General features: G+C 41.3%; 1 protein-coding gene across 9 annotated transcripts in view; it reads right to left on the reverse strand.

Moving 5' to 3' along the window:
- Nucleotides 1–5414: 5414 nt before the first annotated feature.
- The window catches only part of SLC25A13 (solute carrier family 25 member 13), a 186499-nt gene continuing 167738 nt past the window's right edge, over nt 5415–24175 (reverse strand). For all 9 annotated transcript variants that reach the window (XM_030307993.2, XM_030307992.1, XM_030307995.1 and 6 more), the window contains 4 exons: nt 18177–18315; nt 7285–7443; nt 7101–7191; nt 5415–6599 (listed from right to left, as the gene is read on the reverse strand). In XM_030307993.2, the coding sequence (XP_030163853.1) occupies nt 6413–6599; nt 7101–7191; nt 7285–7443; nt 18177–18315 (576 nt within the window). In that variant the 3' untranslated portion in view covers nt 5415–6412. The remainder of the gene's footprint in view (nt 6600–7100; nt 7192–7284; nt 7444–18176; nt 18316–24175) is intronic.

The following is a 24175-nucleotide window of genomic DNA, read 5'->3' on the forward strand; positions in this document are numbered from 1 at the left end:
GAGGTTTCTGTAAATACCTAAAACCAAAAGACTCTTCCAGTGTTTGCCAAAGGGCTCGTGTGTGTTGAGGTGCACTTTTAACACTCAGCTAGGCCGCTTACAACTCTGCATTAGTCTTCACTTCCTTTTTCTGGAGAGCCTCAAGGCTAGCAGGAAGTTGAGAGCTTAGGGCCTTCTTGGGTCTCTCCTGAGCATATGCACTATTCTGAGTATGTTTGTGTGTCCTTCCAGATGCTCAGGAATGCGCTAGAACTATTCAAAGCCCCATGGATATCTCATGCCCCAGATGATCCTCTAAAGTTTTTGGTTATTCTACTGTTTGCCCTACTATTTATTACCTCAGACTACAGCATATTAGCCTATGAACTGCTTCTTTAGTTGGAAAGAAGGAAATGCATACATTGCGTAGTGAGGCAGGACAAAGGCTGAGACCGTACATGTGGAGAAATCTCTACTTTCTGCAATAAAATTCAACAGGCATCAGCAATCACTTCACCTCTGTCTTAAGAGGAAAAAAAAAAGAACCCCGTTTCAATTTTTCTCAGCCCCAACTTTTCATTTTTCTGATTTTACTTTAACAAGAGGGTAAGCCTTTTATAACTCTGGAGCTAATTCAAATGACAAAGTTATCAGAAAAAGTAGTTTCTTACACGAGTGGCTGTCAGATCTAAATTCTCAAATTGATAGAGCACACCTGTATATTCAGAACTTATGTAGGTAAATCTTGCCTCAAAACAGAAATTCACACTGTAAGATATATATATATGTTTTCAGTTAATTTTTAGTGTGGGTCAGTCACTAGTCTGCTTTGGTTTACATAAGAACGGTGGAGGGGACAGCAGAGTGCAGTGGGACATGTCCTCTCCTTTGGCTTAAGGGAGTGCAGGGAACTTGTTGGGAATACAGTAAGACTTTTCCACCATTAGTGGTGACGGAGATTTTACAACCCAAAGTAATTCCAGCAAATCCCACATTCTGTAAACTGTCTCCAGACACAATTTGAGGCCAAGTACCCATAGATATTTACTTTTAACTTGGTTTTCCATTATTTCCAACTTCTGTAGAACAATGGCATTTTCTAATTATAGTAGAGATTTTTAAGATGGTCCGATTCAGTTCACATCATATCGCGTTGCACAGTAACAGTCTGTAAATTTATCTCTGCTTTTTCCACATTACCTTTCCATCTTAGACGTTTACCATGGGGCAGATGCTTTGAGTTTACCTTAATGCTCTCTTTACTGACTTTAATAGGCCATAAAATAGTTTAAGATGGACCTCAAAAGGCTTGTTAGGATTCACCTGGTCCTCAGGCTCTGCAATTCTCTGAATCAGCAAATGTACTTACTATGGTAAATAATCAGTGATCACCCTTCCCTTCTACGCTAAGGAGTGATACGTCTGATTCTGAGAACTGGGGCCAATAAGAAATCTGGGCAAAGACTATCATAAGAATTACAGGGGCTGAGTTTTGTTGAGCAACCCTTGTAGGTAAAGGACAGGGCTTGGGCTGCCATCAGACCCAGATTCCAATTCCAGCCCCCTCATTGCTAGCAGAGACTGTGCACAAGACACTTCACCTCTGTGAGTCTTGGGTTTCCTCATTTGTAGCATAGGAAAAAGCACAGTACCTACTTTAAGGGTTGTGGAGAGGACTGAATGAGATCATGACTGGCATGTCAAGCCTCATATTTAATGAGTGAGTTCTTAGTGGCCAAAATACTCCAGGGTGGAGGCAGAATGACTTGTCCCTCTCTCATCTGAAAGCAGCCCAGTAAGACCAGAGCAAGAGCTGGGATAGGTAGCAAAGAAGGTGGAGGGGAGTGATAAGAGACAGGGAATGGTGTTTTAATCGGTCTTTTTGCCTTAAGCCCCGAATTTCCCTTTCCCCGCCATACAGAACAGACTACGGTATGCTTGCACAAGTCTGTTCTGAGAGCGTGCGTCTATTTTAAGATCACCTTAGAACAGCTCCACTGCCAAACTAAGCGTCCTGCAAAGGGGCAGGAGCCCTGTCTAATGGAATCAAAGTGGTGGTGGGCACTGAGGCCCGGGTGGCCAGCCCAGTGTGTTAGGGGTGTGCCTGGGACCAGGGAGAAGCAAGCCTCAGACAGGCACAATTAGTGTGTCTTCTTAGCTTTCCTTCTGAAGTTATTCGAGGGGACTGTGGTTTTGCCTTGAGCAAAACCCCCTTAACAGCCGGGAATCTAAAAACAAACATTATTTTATTAGGTTACCCCAGCAGATGAAAGCGGAGTGTTCCATTTGGACTCTTTTTTGGAGTCAATTAATGCATTAGCTAAAAACAAACCCTTTTGAAAGAGAGTTCCCGTTGTCCCAGCAGCTTCTAAAGGAAAGCTTGCCACCGTGCTCCTACGGACACAAACATCAGGCAGTGAGAGAAACAGAGAGAATGAGTTGTAAATAATTAATATTCACCGATAAGGAAAACATACGACACAGTGACATATCTCAACCCTAACGTAACACTAATCTCAAAAGATATGATTTTTTAAAGGCTGTTATTTTTAACAACGATCAGGAAATTTAAATATCTTCTCGTTTGTATGACAGTTCCTAAGTCAACATAAGTAATTAAAACCAATTTTAAATAGCTGTAACTTTAATAAAAGACCTATTTATGACTTCTAAAGGATGTGATCAATACAGAAGACTGTGATTGTTTTCAGTCATGGTTTTAACTCCAGCAGCGGAAAAGGCTTGTAAAGTAGGAAAGTAACAGAGATTACTCATTGGAAAAAAAAAAAAAAAAATACATATGTCCCAAAACTCCATCCATCCATCCTTGAAAATAATAACCAAGAGCCTACTAAGTTCCAGGTAATGTGGAAACTGAACAAAAGCCTCGGTCTCCACCCTTGTTCGAGCCCAGTCTGGGATTTCGAAGTAAAGACTGCATGGTTTTAAAAGACAGGGGTGCAATGCTTTTTAGCTGCCTTGGCCTTTAAAATGAAGCAGTGGACCCCCTGCGGCCTCCCTAACATTGAAAATAGAACTCTCTGGTGAGGGTTGGGTTATTCCCCAAAGGGGAAACAAAAGGCACACCCCCTCTGTGGGCAGGACCATTTGGGGAAAGAACATTTCACGCTCTTACCAATGAACGTGTCTTTTAAACATCTTTGGAAAAATCCACATCCTGAAAGCATTTGATTACCCTGAATTTAAAGTGGGCTTTTGCTCAGTGGCAGAGATACAAATGCATCCCCAAAAGAATGGCTTCTGCGGTTAAAAAAGGTACAGGATGACTTTTAGAGAGGGTTATCTACAAGGCTGATAAACGGGGCCTGCAAGGCAGCGGACTCCTCAAATTCCATTACGGGAACCCTCGCTCCCTCTACCTGAAGAATTCCACTGCGACTTGCTGAAGACATATAGCCGGACGAGGTTATGAACAGTTTCAAGCACAACTTCTTCCCGTTTTTATTCCCTGCTCACTGAGTTATGTGCTGTTAAACATTTCCAGAAGACTGTCAAAATGTAAGCATCCTGAGGTTTACATAGGCCACACCATTAAATAACATATAAGCACAAAATTTTCAACATTGTTTTCCAGCAATGGTAAATATTTTAGCTAAGTAAAAACTGAAGCTTGAAATGCAATAAGCACTTAAATGACTCCTTTCTGTGCCAGAATTCTTATTTTCCCCTGTGCAACCCTGGCTGCTGGGATTAAGGCGACCCCAGGGAGCTCAGCAAATGGTTGTGGGTTATGAGGTGCAGCATGAGCTTGGCGACAGGATGCCACCCAGCCTCAAGAAACCCAGCCACGACTGGAACCCAAGAATCAGTGTGTTCACTTTGTGGTCAGCTTCACATTTTTTCCCCTCCTTGAAAAAAAAAAAAAAGCTGCTACAAAAATCAGGCCTCTCCCCCACCCCCAAAGCAACCAGGAGGCAGGCCTAGGGCAAGCTGAAAGACTCCGAGGCTGGCACAGCAGGGGGAGGCTGGCCCCCTTGGGTGGGCAGGCAGCGTGTGGGAGTCACACATCGTTCGTTCAGTTCCTCAGTTCCTCAGCGTTAAGGAGGGAAACGACCGGCTGCACGAACGGCAGCGGCAGCTGCAGCACTGCCGATGCATTGTGCTGTCACTTCAGGAAGAAGGAAAACCCAGAACAAATTTGACGTGGTTTTCACCACATGGTGATTGCAGGCCTATTCAAGGATGTCACAGTCACGCCACCCACTGAGCAGAACTCAGATGGAAATGAGGCCTCCTTCAAAGTGTCTCCAGTCACTGCCTATCCTGGACAGAATAAGCCCAGGATTTTAAAGAAACACAGTCCCCTGGCCCCATCTCCTTCCTTTGACTTCCTGGTTCCTCTGGTTTCTCCTCTACTGCAGAGAATCGCCCTCAGCCACAGGTAAATAGAGCAACAGCTCTTAAAGAAGCGGGCAGCGCAGTACACCTTTTCTGAGATTTGGGTCACCGTTTATACCGTGAGAATGTGATCTTCTACAAAATTCCAGCAAGTGCAGGAAAAGGAATGCCAAGATTTACTTACACTCAGGGACTTTTGTCTGCATTCAGAATGCCATATAGCTCGAGTTGATTTGGTATCGCAACACCACCCACATTTCTAAGACGTATTTGGAGTTCTGTGCCTGGTCTTTGAGATTAAAATATAAATATCACTGGTCACAGTGAGTAGGGATTGGGGGGAAGGATGGGTAGACAGAGGGAGTGGTAGGGAGGGGAGCCACATATGTATTTGTCCTGTTTCTGGTGAGGAGAACAAAGCTTTTGTTCATTTAGAATAAAAAACCAGACTTGTGGATGGTGTTGATGTTCCCCAATTTTGAATAATATCTTTTAATTTCAACCTATTGACCTAAAGACTGAGACTGACTCATGGAGGGAAGTTCGGGAGTCTCAGAAAGTTCAAAGTGACTGCTCTTAGGTCACTCAGTAGTCTGAAAGCCCTAGATTTGTTCAAGACTAGCTTCATCCTCCAAATGATAGGGTTGGCCAGATAACACCCAATGTCAGATACAGTGATATCTGGTTTTCATATGAGGAAGAGTCAGAAAGGTTAGAAAATGCAATTGTCATTTCATGCCAGTTTTCATGCCCAATTTCCAGTGAAACTTCCAATTAATATTATAAAATGAAAATTTATATTGATTCTCATGGTAAGAAACTGGCCCAAAGCACCGGGGATGACTGGAGAAAAAGTGTCAGCTGGGTTCCTTGCTTATCGAGGGTTAAATGTCGTTTCTTTTACTCACTCTGAACATCGGCATAGTGGAAATCAGGCTACACATTACCTTGAAGGGCCAGGAGGATATATTCACGCCAATATGAATAAAACCACCCTGAAAATGAAACATATAGAGTCCAATAGTGACAATTATTAGTCATTCACCACGTGACATACACAAGAGCAAACAATTCAATAGCTTTAAAAATAGTTTATTTCCTCCTTCACAAACGCTTGAGCCTTCTGACCATGATGCAAGGCACCACAAATTAAATAAAATAAAAACGTGTATTAGAATATATTTGTCTTACACATGATTCAAGACAAGTGGGATTTTGAAAGCAAACAGGTGTCGACTGCTGGGGGCAGGGGATGGGGGCAGTAAAGTAGATACGGGTATGAGGGATGTGCCCTTCCCTGCAATGTTTCCTGAAATAGGCAGTGATCATCACACTGCATCATATGAGAACTTGCCCCAAATCAGCACATCCAGGAGAGGTGCTGCGTCTCATAGTTTCTCTGTCTATAGAATAAAATACCAAAAGGACTTCCCTGACTACAAAGACATCTATCTGCCTGATAAGTCTTGGTACCACTAACAGAGTATGATATCTTCAATGTGGTTTTCGTGACACCAAAAAAAAAAAAAAAAAAATGGTTTCACGTAAAATCTTCATAATATAATCCATGGACAGAATTCGTACATGTTTAAAATCTGAAGCCAAAGCTGGCTATTTCTGATAATTTTGTTTTCATTTCTTCCAGTGTTTTTTTATTGTGATAAATATGTACCCAGCTTCCTACCAGCTTAAACATGCATGAAGCACTTTGCTCTGAGCACCATGATCGCCATTCAGTAGTCTCTTTGGGACTATAATCCTAATCTGAGGAGAGCAGCACTAGTTTCTATTCAGACTTGCTCCTTCTCCCCAAATCATGTTAGTGTTGACCAAATCCCAGTAAATGTCAGCTATAAACAGAGATGTGTGAGCAGAGGCCCAAAGAATAATTAGGAGTAATTTCACAACACTCTGGTTAAGAAAGCACACAGAAAATGAATGATTTCACCTTATAAAAAGACTCGAATTTAAACAAGAGATGGAAATGAAAGGAGGCAAACACTGTTTCCATCGGAGGTGAGATGTTCTCTCCCACAGTGGACAGAGCTGCAGCCGCACCCTGGGGCTGCTCCCACTACGGGCCTCCACCGGTGACCTGTGCCGCAGATGTGGACGGCTTGAAGAGAGGTAGGTACAGTCCAAATTTGTTTTCGATCCCTGCAAACGTTGCAACGGCCAGTCTGTAGCCTCCAACGTGATCAGGATTGGGAGCGGGCAGTACGATCCTGGATTTAGGAACCGGTTCCGATCCTACGGGTTTCCTAAAAGGAGAGAAAACAGGGTGAGAACCTGAGTTTTGTATCATTCTTATCTTGGTAAAAATGACATTTAAAAGTTAAAATCTGCCTCATATGAAGAAATTGTGGAGATCTAGTTGGTTGTACGTTCCCCTTTGAAATGTGTTTGGTTACATGATTTCAGTATTTTCCAACTTTTTTTTTTTTTTTTTAACGTTTATTTATCTTTGAGAGTGGGAGAGAGAGACAGAGAAGGTGCTGGGGAGGCACAGAGAGAGGGAGACAGGATCCAAAGCAGGCTCTGCGATGACAGCAGCGAGCCTGATGGGGGGCTCAAACTCACGAACCGTGAGATAGTGACCTGAGCTGAAGTCGGACGCTTAACCGACCGACTGAGCCATCCAGGAGCCCCTTGCCTACGTCCTTTCTACTTCATCCTTAGGAATTAGATTAATGCACCCATCTTAATAACGACAGGGCACTGGAAGAGCTGAAACTTAGCTGCAGATCTAGCGGGATACATACACGCCTCCAAAATCAATGTAGAACCATCGCTGCAGCAATTCGTACGTCAGCAAAGTTACACCAAACTGGGGTGAGGATCGAAACACACGAGCTTTGAGAAAATGGGGAAATAATAGATACAATTAGATTTTTCAAAAATTTACCTGATATCAAAGGTTTAGTTAAGAACAAATTATTTCCATACCACCAGCTCCTTTCCACAGAGCTTTTGGGCCTTCTTCCCGCAGTATCTTCCTAAAGCAGTCCATCACCCCGCTGTAAGTAGTTTGGCCAGCCCTGGCGGCCACCTGTAATCGCGTCTTGATAACATCAGCAGGGGTCACTAAAGATGCCGCCGGCATACCTGCAGGAAAGGCACCACCATCACAGTCTGGTCACATTCTCACTATATAAAAATCACTGTGCTTTGAACTGCTGGTCGTGGAAAGAAAGTTAAGAGTCTGATGAAATCAAATGCCTCTTCTGCTGTCCTCTGGGAAGCACGGCCAGGACTGTCCTGTCTGCAGTGACGGAGGTTCCTTAAGACTCTCCTCACCTCCCTGCCCCGAACCGCTTTGGGAGCTTCACATTTATTAATACTTTTAAGGAATGATTTGTCAGTAACACTACTTCAAGTGGTTGAGAACAAATGGAGAAAGGCTGTTTTTTTGTGTTTTTTTTTTTTACTTTCCCATCTAAATCAGTCACTTGCAAAGTTATTAGGTCCGATTTTCAGAGGTGAAGTTTGTTATGTGTTTCCTCTTCACGCTTTTCTGTGGCTGCTGGCAGTCACGGGAGGTGCCTTCGTGCACACGTTCAACCACCCTTTACCCACCAAAGCCTAACCTCTCCAGTTACACCAGAAAAAGACTTCAGTGAGGGCTGAGGGCTAAGCAAACTGTGTGTGTGTGTGTGCAGGGGGAGGAAGGGGGGTGGTGATCAGAGGTGGAGACTCCCATAGATAACACTTCAGGATTCCTTTTTCCTAAAACTGACATCTCCAGAAAAAATATTTGACAGAAAGCTGAAAATTTATACTGGCTAATAATCAATGAAAAAGGAACAACAACAGCAACAAAACCCTCCCAAAATTACTAGTGGGAAATTTTTCTACAGTCATTTTATCCAAAATGGGGCAGCCCATGTTTAGATTTTTTAAAAGCGAGACTGTACTCAGAAGACACTGTCTCTTATGGTTTTATTACTTTTCCATTATGAACCTATTCCAAACCAAATTGGTCAAATGCAGATGCATAAATCTCCTTTGCTTTTTTTAAGGCTTAATAATTCTGTAAGAATTTCTGTCCAAACCAACGTGGTCTGGCTCACAAGTACATCTCATCCTTCTAACAGACAGCTTTAAGGTTACAGCGTGTGTGTGTGTGCGTGTGCGTGTGCACGCGCCTGGGGAGCTCTGCACAGCACACGTCTGTATTTATCCTACTAAAGGTACAGCTCTTCCTCCATCTTCACGGACCACCTCACAAACTCCCAACGTAAGTAACTGTTTTTTCTAAAATTAATCACATTTGTTGCATGTGAAAAAGCTCACTTTATATCCAATGCTTCACTGGATAAGTCATACTGAATTTCCTATTAACTTGGAGGAATTATTTTAACTTTGAGCCAGCAATTTATCCTCCAACATAATGGAAGGAAACAGGAAAAATGCTCAGAAACCCACTGTGTTCACACCACCCATTACGTTTTACTTCCTGGTTTAGAAAGAGGTTAGCAAGGCTGTCTGCTTTCAACATGTAGTAAAATCCTCCTTGCAACAGTGGGCAGGGATGTCAGAGTGACAGGGGACATACATAACATCGGTAAAAAAGTCTCCTTCGGTTAGTTTTCATAAATAGCTCCTTGTTTTGAAAAAAGAGAGAAGTAAGTACTGGGGGGCAGAGAGGAAAGATCCCGATTATGAAATAAATATGCCAAAAGAAACGTGTGTAAGACGCTTAGCAAGTTCATCTGGCAAGACCGATTGGTGGTGGTGGTGGTGGTGGGGTGTGTGTGTGTGTGTGTGTGACAGAGACAGAGAGAGAGAGAGCTGGGGGCTGGAAATACGGCAGCTGCCGGGACTCATCGTATCCCACTCACCCTCACCTCTCCCAGGCTGACAGCTGGGAGGGCCTGGGAGTTACTGTGGATGGGGATTTCTGATAGAAGACTAGTGAAACTAACCTGGAGAACAGCCTTATGTTGCTCTGAAGCAAGGCCAGGAAAGCAGTATCTACCAGAAAGAGCTTGGCCACCAGAAATCTGTTGATTTTGGTGGCCAGGGTTGGCAAAGACTCTGAGTAAATTTGCCTGGTCTCTCTGGCTTCCAAAAGGCTAAGACAACACTAACCAAGAGGTCTCGGTTTCTCTACTCCCAAACACGGGGGAGCAAGTGGAGGCTAGGAAACAGAGAGGCTTCGTCTAGGCTCCTCAACAGCAGCCTGACGGATGCTTCAGTAATGACACAGATGATGAGACCTACCTACTACCTCTGTGACAAGAACAACTGGGGGTGTTCTTTAGCCAATAAAAAATTACAACGCTTTAAAGGGGGCCCAGCGCCTAGAGAGTAGAAGTTCATTTATAATAAAAAGAAAGCACAACCAGCAAAACACAACTTTGGGGCAAGGCAGCCTCAATTTTCATAAATATCCCATTAGTATTTGTAAAGACTGTGCTTCTCTGTTTATGGGATACGAACTTAATATCTGTTTATTTTGGATCAAGGTGAAGGGATTCACAAATTCCCTCCTCGTCCTTATATATAGTATCTATTTGATGGGTCAGCTTCTAAGGAAAGTGTCAAGATTTGGAATGGGAACATATCATGTTCTTATCATACTCTTAAGCTGAGGTTTTATAAAACAATATTATGTTGATACTACATAGGGGTTGATGGCAATATACCATGAAAGGATTTTAGTTTAAAATAGAACCAGAGGATATGAAAGGAGGAGATTCTCAGGCATGCTCCCTCAGAAGAACAGAACTTGAGAACAGATAGACTTATTACCCATAAATGCTTGACTTGCACAAGACTGAGATCTATCTCCTAACCAATGAACATGTGGCAAGCAATCTCTCCTTATCCTTAAGCCAAGGAATACTGCTTGGATGCTGCCTGAATGCCCATCAAATGTTTTAACATGCTGTCCTCTCCCTCCCCCACCCCTTTGCAACTTTCCTGCTGGTTCCAAATAGACCCAATTTCTGGTCCATTGCAGCTTGTCTCAATTTATGTCTTTATTTAGGCAGACACTATCTGCTTAGTGAGTTTTATTTTTTATAAGTGCAAAATAAGCCTCAGTGCTTCTAAGTGCTATTTTTAAACCCTGAATTCCATTCAGTCTGACATTAATATTGCTAAACTTGCTTATTGTTGGTATTTGCCTAATACATATTTTCAACCGTTCTCTTTCAGTTGCTCTATGTCACTGTTTTCTCAAACTTCAGATGACTAGATTTCCTTTCACAACTCGTCTAGAATAGGCATTTGTTTTTTACTAGGGGCACTGAATACATTCAATTGTGGTTATAATTGTGGTTATTAGACTTATTTCTGCTATCCAATATTGTGGTTTTTATTTTCTGTTTCTAATTGTTCCCCTTTTGATCTCTACCCTTACCCAATTTAAATATTACGTACATTTATCACATAGTACACTATTTACAATATGTACAATAAATGTACATTTGCACCCTTTGCCAGCAAGCCCTTCTTATATAAAAATACATATTATCAAAGTCACCAGTTACTGAAATCACTCTCAGGTTTAACTTTTATTTGCTCTGTTTCAAATATCCCATAGTTTTTTCTTCCTTAAATTCACTTTTCATTTTGCTTTAGAGATATCTGTGAGGCGTAAACTTTGAGTTATGGGAGAAATGAACTTGAGACCTGCCCCCCTCCTGAACGCTGGTGTGTCTGGGAATGCCATCGAGGTTCCAGACATCCCCTCCTTGGCATTTAAATTGAAAGGGCTAGGACTGCAGATGAAAACATGAGAAGTGAGCTTTTATTACTGATTTGTTTTCTGTCCTCCTTTTATATTACTTCTCTCTAGGGAGCTCCTATGAAATAGAAGTTAGACCTCCTGGACTAATCCTACATGTCTCTAACACATTTTCTCCTTTTCTTATCTCTATATTTTCGCTCCATATTGTAGTTCTTGTTTCTGTTTTTCCACGGCTTCATTTTCCAGATGTCTAATTTGGACTTTGAGCATACCCATTCTATCATTCAGATGATGCATGGATTTTTAATTTTGGCAATCCTTTTACTAATTTTCAAGAAAGCTTCCTTAAGAATGTTCCTCTCAAATCTCTCTGCAGATCCTAAGTATAGTTCTTAAAAGTCCTCTTTTCTCTGAATTGCCTGTCTTTCCTGGAATTCCTCTGTTTGTTTCTCTTCTTGCTCCTTGTCTGGGGACCTCTGGCTGTCTATTGATACATTCAAGTTCAAAGAACAGACTGATTACCTTAGTGCTGGCTTCTACCACCACCTAGGTCAGTTTCACCGGCAGGTTTCTCTCCCAAGTGGGGGGAGGGGGTTGGGGGCCAGCAATGGGCTTTGTGAAACGAGGGACTCCTGTTAACTGGGGACAGGGGTTGGGGAGGTGGCCTAGCAGGGTTGGGACCTTCCAAGCTGCTGAAACGTGGAGCGCTTCACTCTGGGAGTAGAAGATATTATCTTATGCTCCTGTTGTGAAGAGCTGCGTTCGTTCGTTCATTCATTCATGCATGCATGCAGGCATGCACTCATTCCATCTGTGGTGAAGGTCTGGAACCTTAAGCCTTACCCGGCGTTTTTTCAGTTCCTTACACTCAGCCTTCTCCAGGCAATCGGTGCCTTTCTTAAGAGAAAAGCCAGGGGCTTTCAGCCTGGATTCAATTGTTGCCCAAAGCTACGTACAAAAAAGGAGTAGGTACAAAAAAGAAGTAGGGAGGACTGAGCCCCACCTTCCTGCCAGGAATGCGGCTCTTTCACTCCCGTTAAAGATTTACCTCACGCCCTCCCCCACTCCTGGTATTCTATTGTTCACTCACTGGTTAAAATTCTTTGGTTCTGCTCTTACCTTAAGAGCAGTTTTTCCTGCCTGTGTTCTGGGTTGTGGCACCCTCCAGTCCAGTTTCTGAGTCAATATGCTTCTGTTTCCTGCCTTCCGAGGGCTGGTGCTAATATTTTCTAGTGCCAATACGAGTTTTAAAAAATGTATTTCCCGACATTTTAAGGTATTTGGGTTGAAAGGAGACACAGATGAATATATTCAGTCTATTACTTTGATTCAATCTCTATTACTTTTTTTTAAGGATCTAAGAATTGCTTGTTATTTTAACCTTTATGTCCACATAACTAACAAATTTATGTCAATAGTACTTCTCTCCTAACTTCATTCTTTTAATACGTTTGCAAAACCATCCAGACAATCACACACATACAGCACTTCCATTAACTGTGTATTTAATAGCTTTTAAAGATACTCCTGAGTTACAACTTAATCTAAATTTGATTTATCCTTTATCTCATCACTGTCAATTAAGATCACCTCCAATGATGAAGCTCTAAAATTTGAGAAATACTAGATATCTTTTATTTGATATTATCTGTAAGCCATATCGAAATGCCCTTCAATAATCAAAAAGCAACATGTTCACTGCAGGGAATTAAAACTTAGTTTCTTAATTTCAGGCTCTCTGCTTTGGCTCCCACCTTCTAACACACAGAGGCATGCTGGCCAATGAACATAAATTCAAATATTGGTTAGGCTTACTCTGTCCTGTGAAATAATGGAGATGTTCTCAGTGTTTAAAGATGTTCTGGGGCGCCTGGGTGGCTCAGTCAGCTATGTGTCTGACTCTTGATTTAAGCTCACGTCATGATCTCATGGTCCTGAGACTGAGCCCAGCTTAAGATTCTCTCTCCCTCTCCCTCTGTCCCTCCCCTGCATGCATGCTTTCTCTAAAAAATAAGTAAAGATATTCCCAGTTTACAACCATATACATATATCTGAAAAAAAAAATCAATATTCTCCAGGTTTTGAGATATCAAAAACCACCTCTGTTAAAATACTACTAAAACAATCTAACTTCAGGTCAAATAAAATTTTTAGAAAAAGACAGTACTTACTAAATACTGAAATTACTATCAAAACATAGAAAGCATGATCATATTAATTTAATCCCAGATCCATCTTATTTATAATACAATTATTCAACAAAAAATATAAGTATTCTGTGTAGGAGATATTTTATATAAGAATACACATAAAAATAGTAGTAAAACATTTTTGTGTTACAATAAAAAAGTCAGTGGTAAAATTGCTATTTGTGCTTATTTTGAGATAAGCGTTTCTCCTTTCTCCTAATGACAAAGATCACCCTGACCCTCGGATAGACATACTTCCAGGGATTCTGCGCATTCTCCACCAGTACGTCTTCTACCTAGGAAATGCCTTTGTTCTCACTGGCATCCCCAAAGGGAATGCGGGGGCCTGATCCATCTTCCATACACCAGCCCACACAAGTGTGCATTTTTGTGTTCACTGCCCTTAATGATGATGTTGCACTGGGCACAACACATGTGTAAACAGAAGTGTTTTTGCCCTTCTCCACACTGAATTCTGTGATCTGGCCGCCGAGCACGCCAGCAAGGTTCTACACTCAGCAGCTGGTTGTCCTGCTTCCTTCCATGACATTAGTAAACTGCTTATCACTAGATACAGATTTTTATGTTCATCTTATAACAAAATACATTACTTATTAATTCAGATGCATTTTTAGGCATTTTTTTGTTTGGATTTGAAGCTAAACAATCATGTGCAAATAATGCTGATTTCATTTCTTCTTTTATAATATTTATGCCTCTTACTTCTTTTTCCTATTTTACTACATTGGCTGGAACCTCCAAAATAAGCCTGAAAAACAAGGATGATAGAGACATCCTTGTCTTATCCCTAATTTCAATGAGAATAGCAGTTATTTGCCCCTGGCTTTTGATAGATGTTATTAAGAAAGTGGTTTAGTTCTCCTTATATGGTTTATACAGATTTCTGCAATATGCAAGCCCATCAAGCTTTGAGACTAATATGTTCTTTGAAGAAAAAAAAAACGGATGACAGTCTGTCTTGTATTTTTCCATCCTATAGGGAAGCAGATGGATAATAATGAAAGTAAAGTGTTGCACTCAGCTCCCAAATGACTCAAATGACCTTCACCTCCTGCATTTATACCTCAGCCTCTGTTCAGTCTCCTTGTACATTACACAGAGCTGATGGGTGTAACCAATAGGATTGTGTGGAAGTAAAGGAGTGTGACTTCCAAGGTTTGGTCACAAAAGACATGGCAGCTGGGGCTTTGCTCTCTTCCCCTGTCTTCTCTCCCCACCCTGGTCTCCCCTTTCCCTTCATCCCTCTCTGAGCTGGCTCCTGGGGGGGGGGGTGGGGGAAGGGGAGTCAGTCACCTTGTCACAAGAACATCCAAGGTGACCTACAGTGAGACCATGTGGCAAGGAACTGAGGCCTCTTGCCAATGGCCATGTGACTGAGCCACCCTGAAGGTGAATCCTCCAACTTCAGCCTAGCCTCTGGCTGACATCTTGACTGCAACCTCACACCAGACCTTGAGCTAGAGGCACTCAGATAAGCTGCTCCCAGTCCACAGAAACTGTGAGATGATCAGTGTTTGCTGTTTCCAGCTGGTCAGTGCTGGGGTAATCTGTTATGCAGCAATAGATAACGAACAGAGAAGGTATCTGAACAACAGCTCTGAAAGATGCTGGGACAGCTGCACCGCTAACAAGGCAGCATGGGGACATAAACCAGTTCCAACTTCCAAGAATAATGTAGTAATGCATTAAAAACAGTCATGCTTTTTACCAGCAAACTCACTTTAGAGAGTCTGTATCTCCAAGGAAAAAATGTCCCAGAGTAGGGGAAAAGCCTTTAAGCACAAAGATATTTTTTACAATATAATACATTTAAATTTTTTTTGAAAAAAATTTAAAAATCTAAGATTGAGGGTTAGGTAACTATACGACAGTTAAAAACTATGTTTACAAAGTTTTAAAACATATAATGTTATTATTGAACATTTAAAAATACTTATTATGTGCCAGGTACTTTCTTGGATCTTTCCATTTATTAATGTGTACCTACTGACCTCAAAATAACTTTATGAGACTAAGACTGTTTTTTACCCATGTGTAGATGGGGAAACAAGAAGAGAGGGGTTACACAACTGCAGGTCACACAGTTCTAAGTGGGGAAACTAGAATTGGAATCTGCCCAGTCTGGCCTCACAGCACATGCCTTTAACCATTGTGCTGTGATGGCTAACAATGCTTCAGCTATGAAATTAAGTGAAAACCACATATCCACAGTGTGATCATAGTTAAAACTATGCATGGTCAGATACCACCTTACAGCTGTCAGAATGGCTAACATGAACAACTCAGGCAAAAACAGATGTTGGCGAGGATGCAGAGAAAGAGGATCTCTTTTGCATTGTTGGTGGGAATGCAAGCTGGTGCAGCCACTTTGAAAAGCAGTATGGAGGTTCCTCAAAAAAGTAAAAATAGAACTACCCTACGACCCAGTAATTGCACTACTAGGTATTTATCCATGGGATACAGGTGTGCTGTTTCGAAGGGACACATGCACCCCCATGTTTATAGCAGCACTATCAACAAAAGCCAAAATATGGAAAGAGCCCAAATGTCCATCGATGGATGAATGGATAAAGAAAACGTGGCATATATACACAATGGGGTATTACTTGGCAATCAAAAAGAATGAAATCTTGCCATTTGCAACCACATGGATGAAACTGGAGGGTATTATGCTAAGCAAAATTAGTCAGAGAAAGACAAAAATCCTATGACTTCACTCACATGAGGACTTTAAGAGACAAAACAGGTGAACATAAGGGAAGGGAAACAAAAATAATACAAAAACAGGGAGGGGGACAAAACAGAAGAGACTCATAAATATGGAGAACAAACTGAGGGTTATGGGAGGGATTGTGGGGGGGGGATGGGCTAAATGGGTAAGGGGCACTAAGGAATCCACTCCTGAAATCATTGTTGCACTATATGCTAACTAATTTGGATGTAAATTTTAAAAAATAAAAAATAAAATTAAAAAACCCCCAAAACTATGCATGGTTAAAAATGATGCAAGGGGGAACAAATTAGCAGAAATGTTAAATAGGGATTATCTTAGAGTCGTGGAGTAACAGATAGTATTTTGTTATTTACCCTTTCGGTTACTTTCCACACTTCCCAAGTGTTTTACAATTTAGCAATATTATTTTCCTAATCATTAAAAAAAAAAAAAACAAAGAAAAAAAAAACTGAAGGAAGAAAATAAACCTCCAAAGAGAAAACGACAACATCAACAAAAAAACCCAAAAACACCTGCTAGTAATTTCTACAGCTCTGGTAGCATGGATTACCTAGGAAATTCCTACCCAAAGATAAAATCCCTTCTGGGTGGCTATCTGCCTTCAAGAGAAGAGTACAGGCACTATTTCTGTTGTATTTTGGAGAGAGGCCTAGACTTTGATCTTGAGCTCTAATATATATCCTCTGATTTTACAACCGATACCTGGAATAATTTACAGACAGATTCCCTTGATTTTGATGTAATACTGACCAACGTTTATTGAGTATTTACTATATGCTAGGCACTATGCTAAGTCCCTCACATGGGTGTTCCCACTTGTATCTCACAGGCACACTCTGTAGTCAGTACACTTATCATCTCCATTCACAGCCAAGGACACCGAGGCTTGGGGTAGGTTAGGTAATTTGCCCAAGCAGCACACTACCAACAGGTGTAGCAGTTCTCCCCAGTAGGTCCTACTTTATTTCAAATAAGTTATTTATATCGTACAATGTACAAAATGCACTGCATTATAACCTTTTGGTTCAGAAAATATTATCATGTATACACATGTAAGTGACATACAACAGGGCACAGTCAACCAATGGCTAAGTTGGGATTAAAACTGGGAATTCTATATTATAGTCTCGAAATCATTATCTTTTTTCTTGATAGAGGTAGAGTGGCCTTGTACAACAAGGGTCCCTGAGCAGCCAGGAAAGGGCAACCTTGCCTCATTTACCAACATCACTGCCTTTGAAAGAAAAGGGATTAACTAAGAATTAAAGAAAAGCTCCATGGGGTTCCTGCCTTAGGGGCTCCCCAGGTTACAGGCAGGTCCACAAAACAGCAAACAACTTCTCAGATCAGGGGCCTGTTCTCCTGAGACTCAAGTCAACAGCTCTCTGGAGAACAACACCTGTATCAAAAATGTTTGGACCCAGCCATCCCAGGACTGCCTTAGGGTTTGTTAACTCATTAAATGTTTGCTACCACCTGGAGAGGGAATCCGGATTGTTCCAGCCTTTAGGATCTCTGAACCAGGGGCATCAAAGATCCAACTGATTCCTGCTGTGGCTATAATCAAATTTCCTCTGGGAATTTACATTGGGTTGTAGAGGACAACCTTCCCCCTCATCATTTTTTTTTTTTTTTTTTTTTTTTTTTTTTCTATTGACACAGTCACTGTAGCACTAAAAACAAGGAGAGTCATTTCCCTCTGGGATTCAATGAACACACACACACACACCCTGTTCCTGTAACACAGCGATGAGGAGTCAGTAGTCAGTACTACGTCACTTTTATCTAGATTCTGGACAAGCATTTATGTACCATTTCAGTTAGACACTTTAAAGCACAATGATTCAAATCTGTAAAAACTTTCAGCTAAACAGTCATCACTGGTATGCTGTGAAGTGGAATTATGAAACTATAGGGAACTTGGAATTCAACAATGCCAAAAAATGCACCAAATTTTTCTGGACCTTCCTGGCAAGAAATTAAGCTTGCCTGATCTGTCACCAAATTTTCCTGGCAAGAAATTAAGTTTGCCTAATCTATTCTGCCAGAAGGTTAATTTCTTCTCCTTTCTTTTCAGTAGCCATTCAAAGCAATCTGTAGCCTACCTCACATGTGCCCAATCAAGAACTATAGGCAAAAAATTCCAAGGTAGTGACATGGGAGAGGGGAAGAACAGAGCCCTGTGAGGGCCACTCACCAGCTATGGCGCCAGCCAAGAGCAAGCTTCCGGGACTAATCTGCCCATCTTCATTTGCAAAGGAAGCCTTCACATGAGCATAGCACGGGAAGTAGATGGCCGAGAAAGGAATGTCCCGCAGAAAGCATGCTTTGGCACCCTGTACATTTGAAAAGGAAGAAAAACCACATGAAACACATATCCCATTGAGAAGATCAAGCTTTTCTGGAACTTACCTCAGAACAAAATATTCCTGGAGAAGACCAAATTTGTATTCACAAACTGAAAGGGGAACAGAAAAAAAATAACCCAAATTCTGCAAGTAACAAATCTGAATTTTGTTTTTCAAAAATAAAACAAATTTCATTGTGCAGTGTGAGAAAGAGGGAGGCATTTCTTGTTTATTGCAATGGCTAGATTTTGATTAAAACACTTTTGGAACTCTGCCCGCAACATCTCTTTAAATCCCTACCGATGGCAAGTCAGTCATTGGCATCTCAAGGAGGGTCTGTACTCAGAAGATGGACAGCAAAAACCAAGAGGCCCCTTTGTTTACATACTAGGAAGCAAATTATATAGGTGGCAAGGGAAGAGGTTTGTTCTTTATATTGTTTAAGACTCTGATGAAAGTGTTGGACTCTTTCCCAGAAAAAAATTACACATACGTAAAAAATTATATACCTTTTGAAGGGGTTCGTGGATCCCCTAATTTATTCACATATTTGCCCCTTCTCCCCAAGGGTATGAAACATTGATAAATGCTTATTCTAAAGCCTTAAAATATTTACAATAATTCCTACCCATTTAAGAGCTGTGTATAGAGCAATCAACAACTAGAGCAAAATCTTCAATTTCTAGTGTCAAAATAATGCATGGGGAGGCCTTGAGAACTGATGTGTGCCTAGAAATGTAGCGTTCTGATGAAAACCACAAGACATATATTGTACTTTAGGCAGGCCAAATGGGAAGGAAGTCACCCCTTTTCAACACCTAATGATTTAATACCATTTCTTTCACAGATTTCTAATACCTAAAAATTTCCACTAAACTGAGAGATTCTTCAAAGAAAATAATGAATCCATCCAGATTCAACAGAACTAGCCAAGCCCAGTGACATTTAGTAAGGTCTAGTGATGTTGGATCGCAGGTATTTTTGCTTGATGCTAGGCTCTACTGTCAAGGTTCCTTAACACTACAGATCTGTTACTATAGCCTTTGCTTTCTGACTCCATCATTACACTCCTGACTCAAACTGCGACTGTGGGTAATAAGACCCTTAGTCTTTTTCATACGAATTGCTAGTAACCTAGGTCTACTATAACTTAATTAGTTGCCTTAAATAAGTAACATAATTAGGACTTTGTTTCACCCTATTTAAATTCATCCTAGCTTCGCCCATCCTTCTAACCAGAACAAATGCTTGGAATCTGGATTCTGTTGTGTTGGCTACTTCCCAATCAACTCACCCATGAATGTGTTAAGATATCTTTGTCCTTTCTATATAGATATTTAAAAAAAGGGGGGGGGGCAAATCCACATCATGTACTGCTTGCCAATCAACCCACACTTTTGTATCTTGTCTACCCCCGAAACTGTTAAATGCCTAACTGAAAAGAAGAACCACAAAGTGGTTTTATACATGCAAAGTGATGCTCAGGACGATTAATCCATCAACTGCACATTTATTAAGGGCCAAACTATTGGCTTCCTCAGGGGAGATCCTTGGAGGCAGTGCCCAGAGAAAGTCCAAAACTCAGGATAGGACTCTCCAATCTTTCCACCTCCCCCAGCTTTTTTCAAGGATGAAAAGTACAGTAGAATGCCAATATCCATGCACAGCATCCAGTCCTTCCCCTGTGATCATTACTGTGTGAAGGTAACACTTTCACCCGTTTGTTTCACTATTTTCACTTCCTTTTCCTCATTTTGCCTCCAAACCTTCCTAGGAGTTGTGCTAGTCATTTACTCCCATGCAGACAGTGTTTGGGAGATATTCAAATTAGATGCCAAATAACCAATTTAAATTAAGATCAGTTAAATATTCTTCACATCTGGCTCTCCATATATAGTGAAAGAAACACTGCCATAATGCTGACTTTTTAAACAATCTCTTTAGAGTAATTTTTAATAAGCTGATACAATTCTTCCTCCCACAAATCGTGTTTTTTACTAAACCTATTAGTTTTTACTTTTACCCTCACCTTCCAAATATTCACATTTTAGAGCCAAACTTCAGTCTATTTTTTTGCTGGTAATACTTTTCCTTCAAAATGTTTCTCCCCTCATTATAAAATATTAACTGCTCATCATAGACAATATAGAAAAGCATTAGAAATTACAATTGCTTAATTTTCACCAGCTAGAGATAACCACTGCAACTGTACATGTTTTGGAGCTTTTCCTTCATCAGTAGCATTAATAACCATTCCATGGTTGAGACCATCATTCTGTGGTTCTGAGTTATCCTTTTCTTCTCTTTAAATTCATGGTATGTGGTTTTGTGGGGTTTTCTTGGGAGGTTGGAGTGGGGAAGGACTAGTATGGTCTAACATCTCTTTTATTACTCAGCCATATTGCCCAAATTTCCTTTCTATTTGTTGTTTCCAAAACTCTACCGCCATCTTTGGTCTTGGCAGTCCTGTGGATTAGGCCCCATATTCTCATTCTTCTCAAAGCTTTGTAATGACTTTACTTTCCCATTTTCCTCTCTCTGGTCAGCCTGTTTCCTCTTAAATAAAGCTGTTCAATGCCTCACTCATCTGATCAAACAAGGTACACCTGTCACCGTGCAACTTCCTTGATGAATGCTAAGTTGGGAACATCAACACCTTGAATATCACGTCTTCATTCATTTAACCCCCAAAAACCACCCTTTCCACTGAGCATTCTTTAACCAGAAGGTAGACAAGCAGTGAATTCCACACAGCTCCACATTGTCTGCACTTTCTCCATGATGTTTTGGGTTTTCTTCATGCTCTTATATCTTGCCTATATCAGTGTTGCCTAATTCAGAAAATAAGCAACCAGGGGTCAGGAACCAGGGGCTAGAGAACACTTGGCAAAATCTTTGGCTGTCAGTTGGGGCATGTTTCTGGTGACACTGATTTGACTTTGCCAACTCACACAAAAAAGAAAACACAATGAAAAAGAGAAACGAGAGGCTCTGGGATATGTTGTCAGGCTCCTACTGGGAAAACAAACTCAATTTCTTGGAAAAATATATTAGAAACCAAAGCCAAGCTTTTAGTTTTCAAATAAAGATCTATAATTTTAGGGGTATACAACAGTGCTTAGATGATAATTTTGTACTGGGATATTAAAATTTGAAAAAAGGAGAGGAAGACAGCTGCTAGCCCCTCTAATGTTATGTGCCTTCAATATGATCAGAAGGCCATGGGAAGACATGATCTGAAATTAGAAACATCCTGATCAAAACACAGACCAACAAGAACAAATCTAAGGAAAGAGTGGAGCTTCACTATGAAACACCAAAGGAAAAATGGTCAGGAGGATGCCGTATTTTTCCTACCTGGAATCAGACAATGTGGTCCAGTAATCTATGCGTGCTAGAGAGTGAACGTCAGACCGTGAAGAGAGGCCATAGGTTTCTAATTATTTGAGAAAAGGGAGAAGGAAAAGCCAAGAAAGAAAGCTATCCTATGGGGCCAGGGGTTTAGGAATAAATGAGGGAATAACCACACAAGTCCTGAGGAGGTAACACCTGCAGTACTAACGTAAGGAGGGAGGGGCACGAGGACAGCTGTGTCTCCTTGCCTCTCCTGGAGCCTGTACCCTTCCACAGCACAGCACCTCAGGCGTCTCCCTGCAGCAAATCAGTCTCCAGGGTCAGGAGGTGCCCGTGGCCTCTCTCACACCACAGGCATCTAAGTCCAATTCCCAAGGAGAGCTAACTTTGCAAAAGGCTAGAGAAAAAGACTTCTTAAATTTCCCTGGCCTCCTCTCCCCACCACTGTCTTCAGGTCTAAGGCACAAAGGCAGGTGCCAATTTGTAAGGCTGCCTCAGGCAATACCTGACCTGTGGCTCCAGTGCAATGAAAAGGGAAGCAGGATGTGAAAAAGGCTTTTAAAGTTCCAACAGGGAGAATGTTTCTCTCCCAGATTCCTTGATAAATCCTTCACTTCACGGTGAATACCCATTCTCCAGTCTTACATCACAACACAAACCTGTCTGACTTGAAATCTACTTGTGCCACTTACAATTTTTACTAAGTGATCAGCCATTCTGAACAGGCAACTTTATAATAAAGGGCAACATTCCATGCTGTCCAACAGCCTGCGTCAGCAACACAAAAATCATTACTTTGGCCATTAAAAAATTAATGAATTACAAAGTGTGTGCCACCTAAAATAAATCTTTAAATCTTCTTGCCCTGTAAGAAAATCTACACATTTGCCTGCCTTAGGTCTTCCTCACTGGTTCTCTGGACGTCTCTGCCCTCAGACACTCTGGTTAGCCCTGAATTTCCTTTGTGCACACAGTAAAGTCACTTGGGGGAAAATTCATAAATACAATAAGCAATCATCTAATCTCTTACTATTCATTAAAGCACTTTCTCCAAAGAGGGAAAATTATTGTATTTTTTAATTTAGTGGGCCTTCTTAAGTAACAGACAGGAACAGTAAAAGGCATCTCAGGGGAGACCTATATATAAATAAACTAGAATCAAAACTCAGATCTAGTTTAATTATCCACTCTGGCTCCATTCCTATTTTGTACCATTCTAAACCCTCTCCATCATCATTCTACTTAAAGTCTAGGAAAACTTCTTCAAGGGTTGGTCTCACTTAACTTACAGTTAGGAGTCTAAAACTGACACAGGCCAGTTAGGCTCAGAGACACTGGCCATAGTATCACTATGGCATCAGAATTCTTTCTTTTGCTTCTCATGCTTTTTTTGATATGGACACTGTGGAAAGCCCAAGGGAGTTTAATCAGTTCTTAAGTTGCTGGAATCATCCACGCAAGTTTACTCTGGCAGCTCTGTCAGGCATGAAATTGTCAAAAGATAGAATACAACAGGATTTCTCTCTCTCTCTCTGCCACACACACACACACACACACACACACACACACACACACACACACACAGCTAGCTAGCTATCTCCAATATCTTTTTTTCTTCTTTTAAAGCTCTTCATCTTGGATGGTATCACACCTACCCAATCAATCTGAGGAACAAAACAAGCCTTAAGAATGATTGCTGATAAAGAAGTCAGGGCCACAGCAGGTCTTTTTGCATGCTAATTCCTGCTTATTGTAGCTGTACCTGCAACTACAGCTCTAAACAGAACATTTCTAATACAGAGGAAGGTAATTACATTCACAAAGGCACCTCTGTGTCAGGGCCGGGCACCAGGAGCCAGCAGGTCTGGGAGACAGAGGCTTAACAGAGACTCCTGCAGTGAATGCACATTGTCTAGCATGGGGGAAAATGCCAGACGGAGGGACCTGCAGCATTCAAGACAACAGTGGTGCACCTTGTCTGAGGAGGTTATTTAATGCTTCTGGCACCTGTAGTAAGAGCCACCCCTCCTTTTCTACCTTACAGGTTTAGAATTTATTTGGCATGTATAATTGTATATTTTGATCCTGGAGCTACAAACAATGGGCAGCATGTCATGTCTTGATCCCTTAGCATGCCTCTTGGTTTCTCCCAAGTGAGTTAACCCTTGTATACACAGTCTGGCAGCACTGCTCCTGCCCAGTCAAGGGAGAGTTAGGCCCACGTGCCTGGGATTTAAACAGGGTGAGTTTCAGTATCTTGCTGGGAAATATCACTGGTGCCAAGACCCGTTACGTGATTGTGTCACTGGTGTTAAAACCAAACGAACCAGCCAACAACTGGAGACTTGGTATCAGTGACACTGAAATTACTTCAATTTGAATATAAAATATCAAAACCTATTATTTAGTTTCATTAGGCCAGGGACTTTCAGGATATTGGTTTCTCCTTAATTTCACTGCAATTCTGACCAAAGCATCTTGGCAACTCAAGGTT

Source organism: Lynx canadensis, chromosome A2 (assembly GCF_007474595.2).
Source record: "Lynx canadensis isolate LIC74 chromosome A2, mLynCan4.pri.v2, whole genome shotgun sequence".
Classification (NCBI taxonomy): Eukaryota; Metazoa; Chordata; class Mammalia; order Carnivora; family Felidae; genus Lynx; species Lynx canadensis.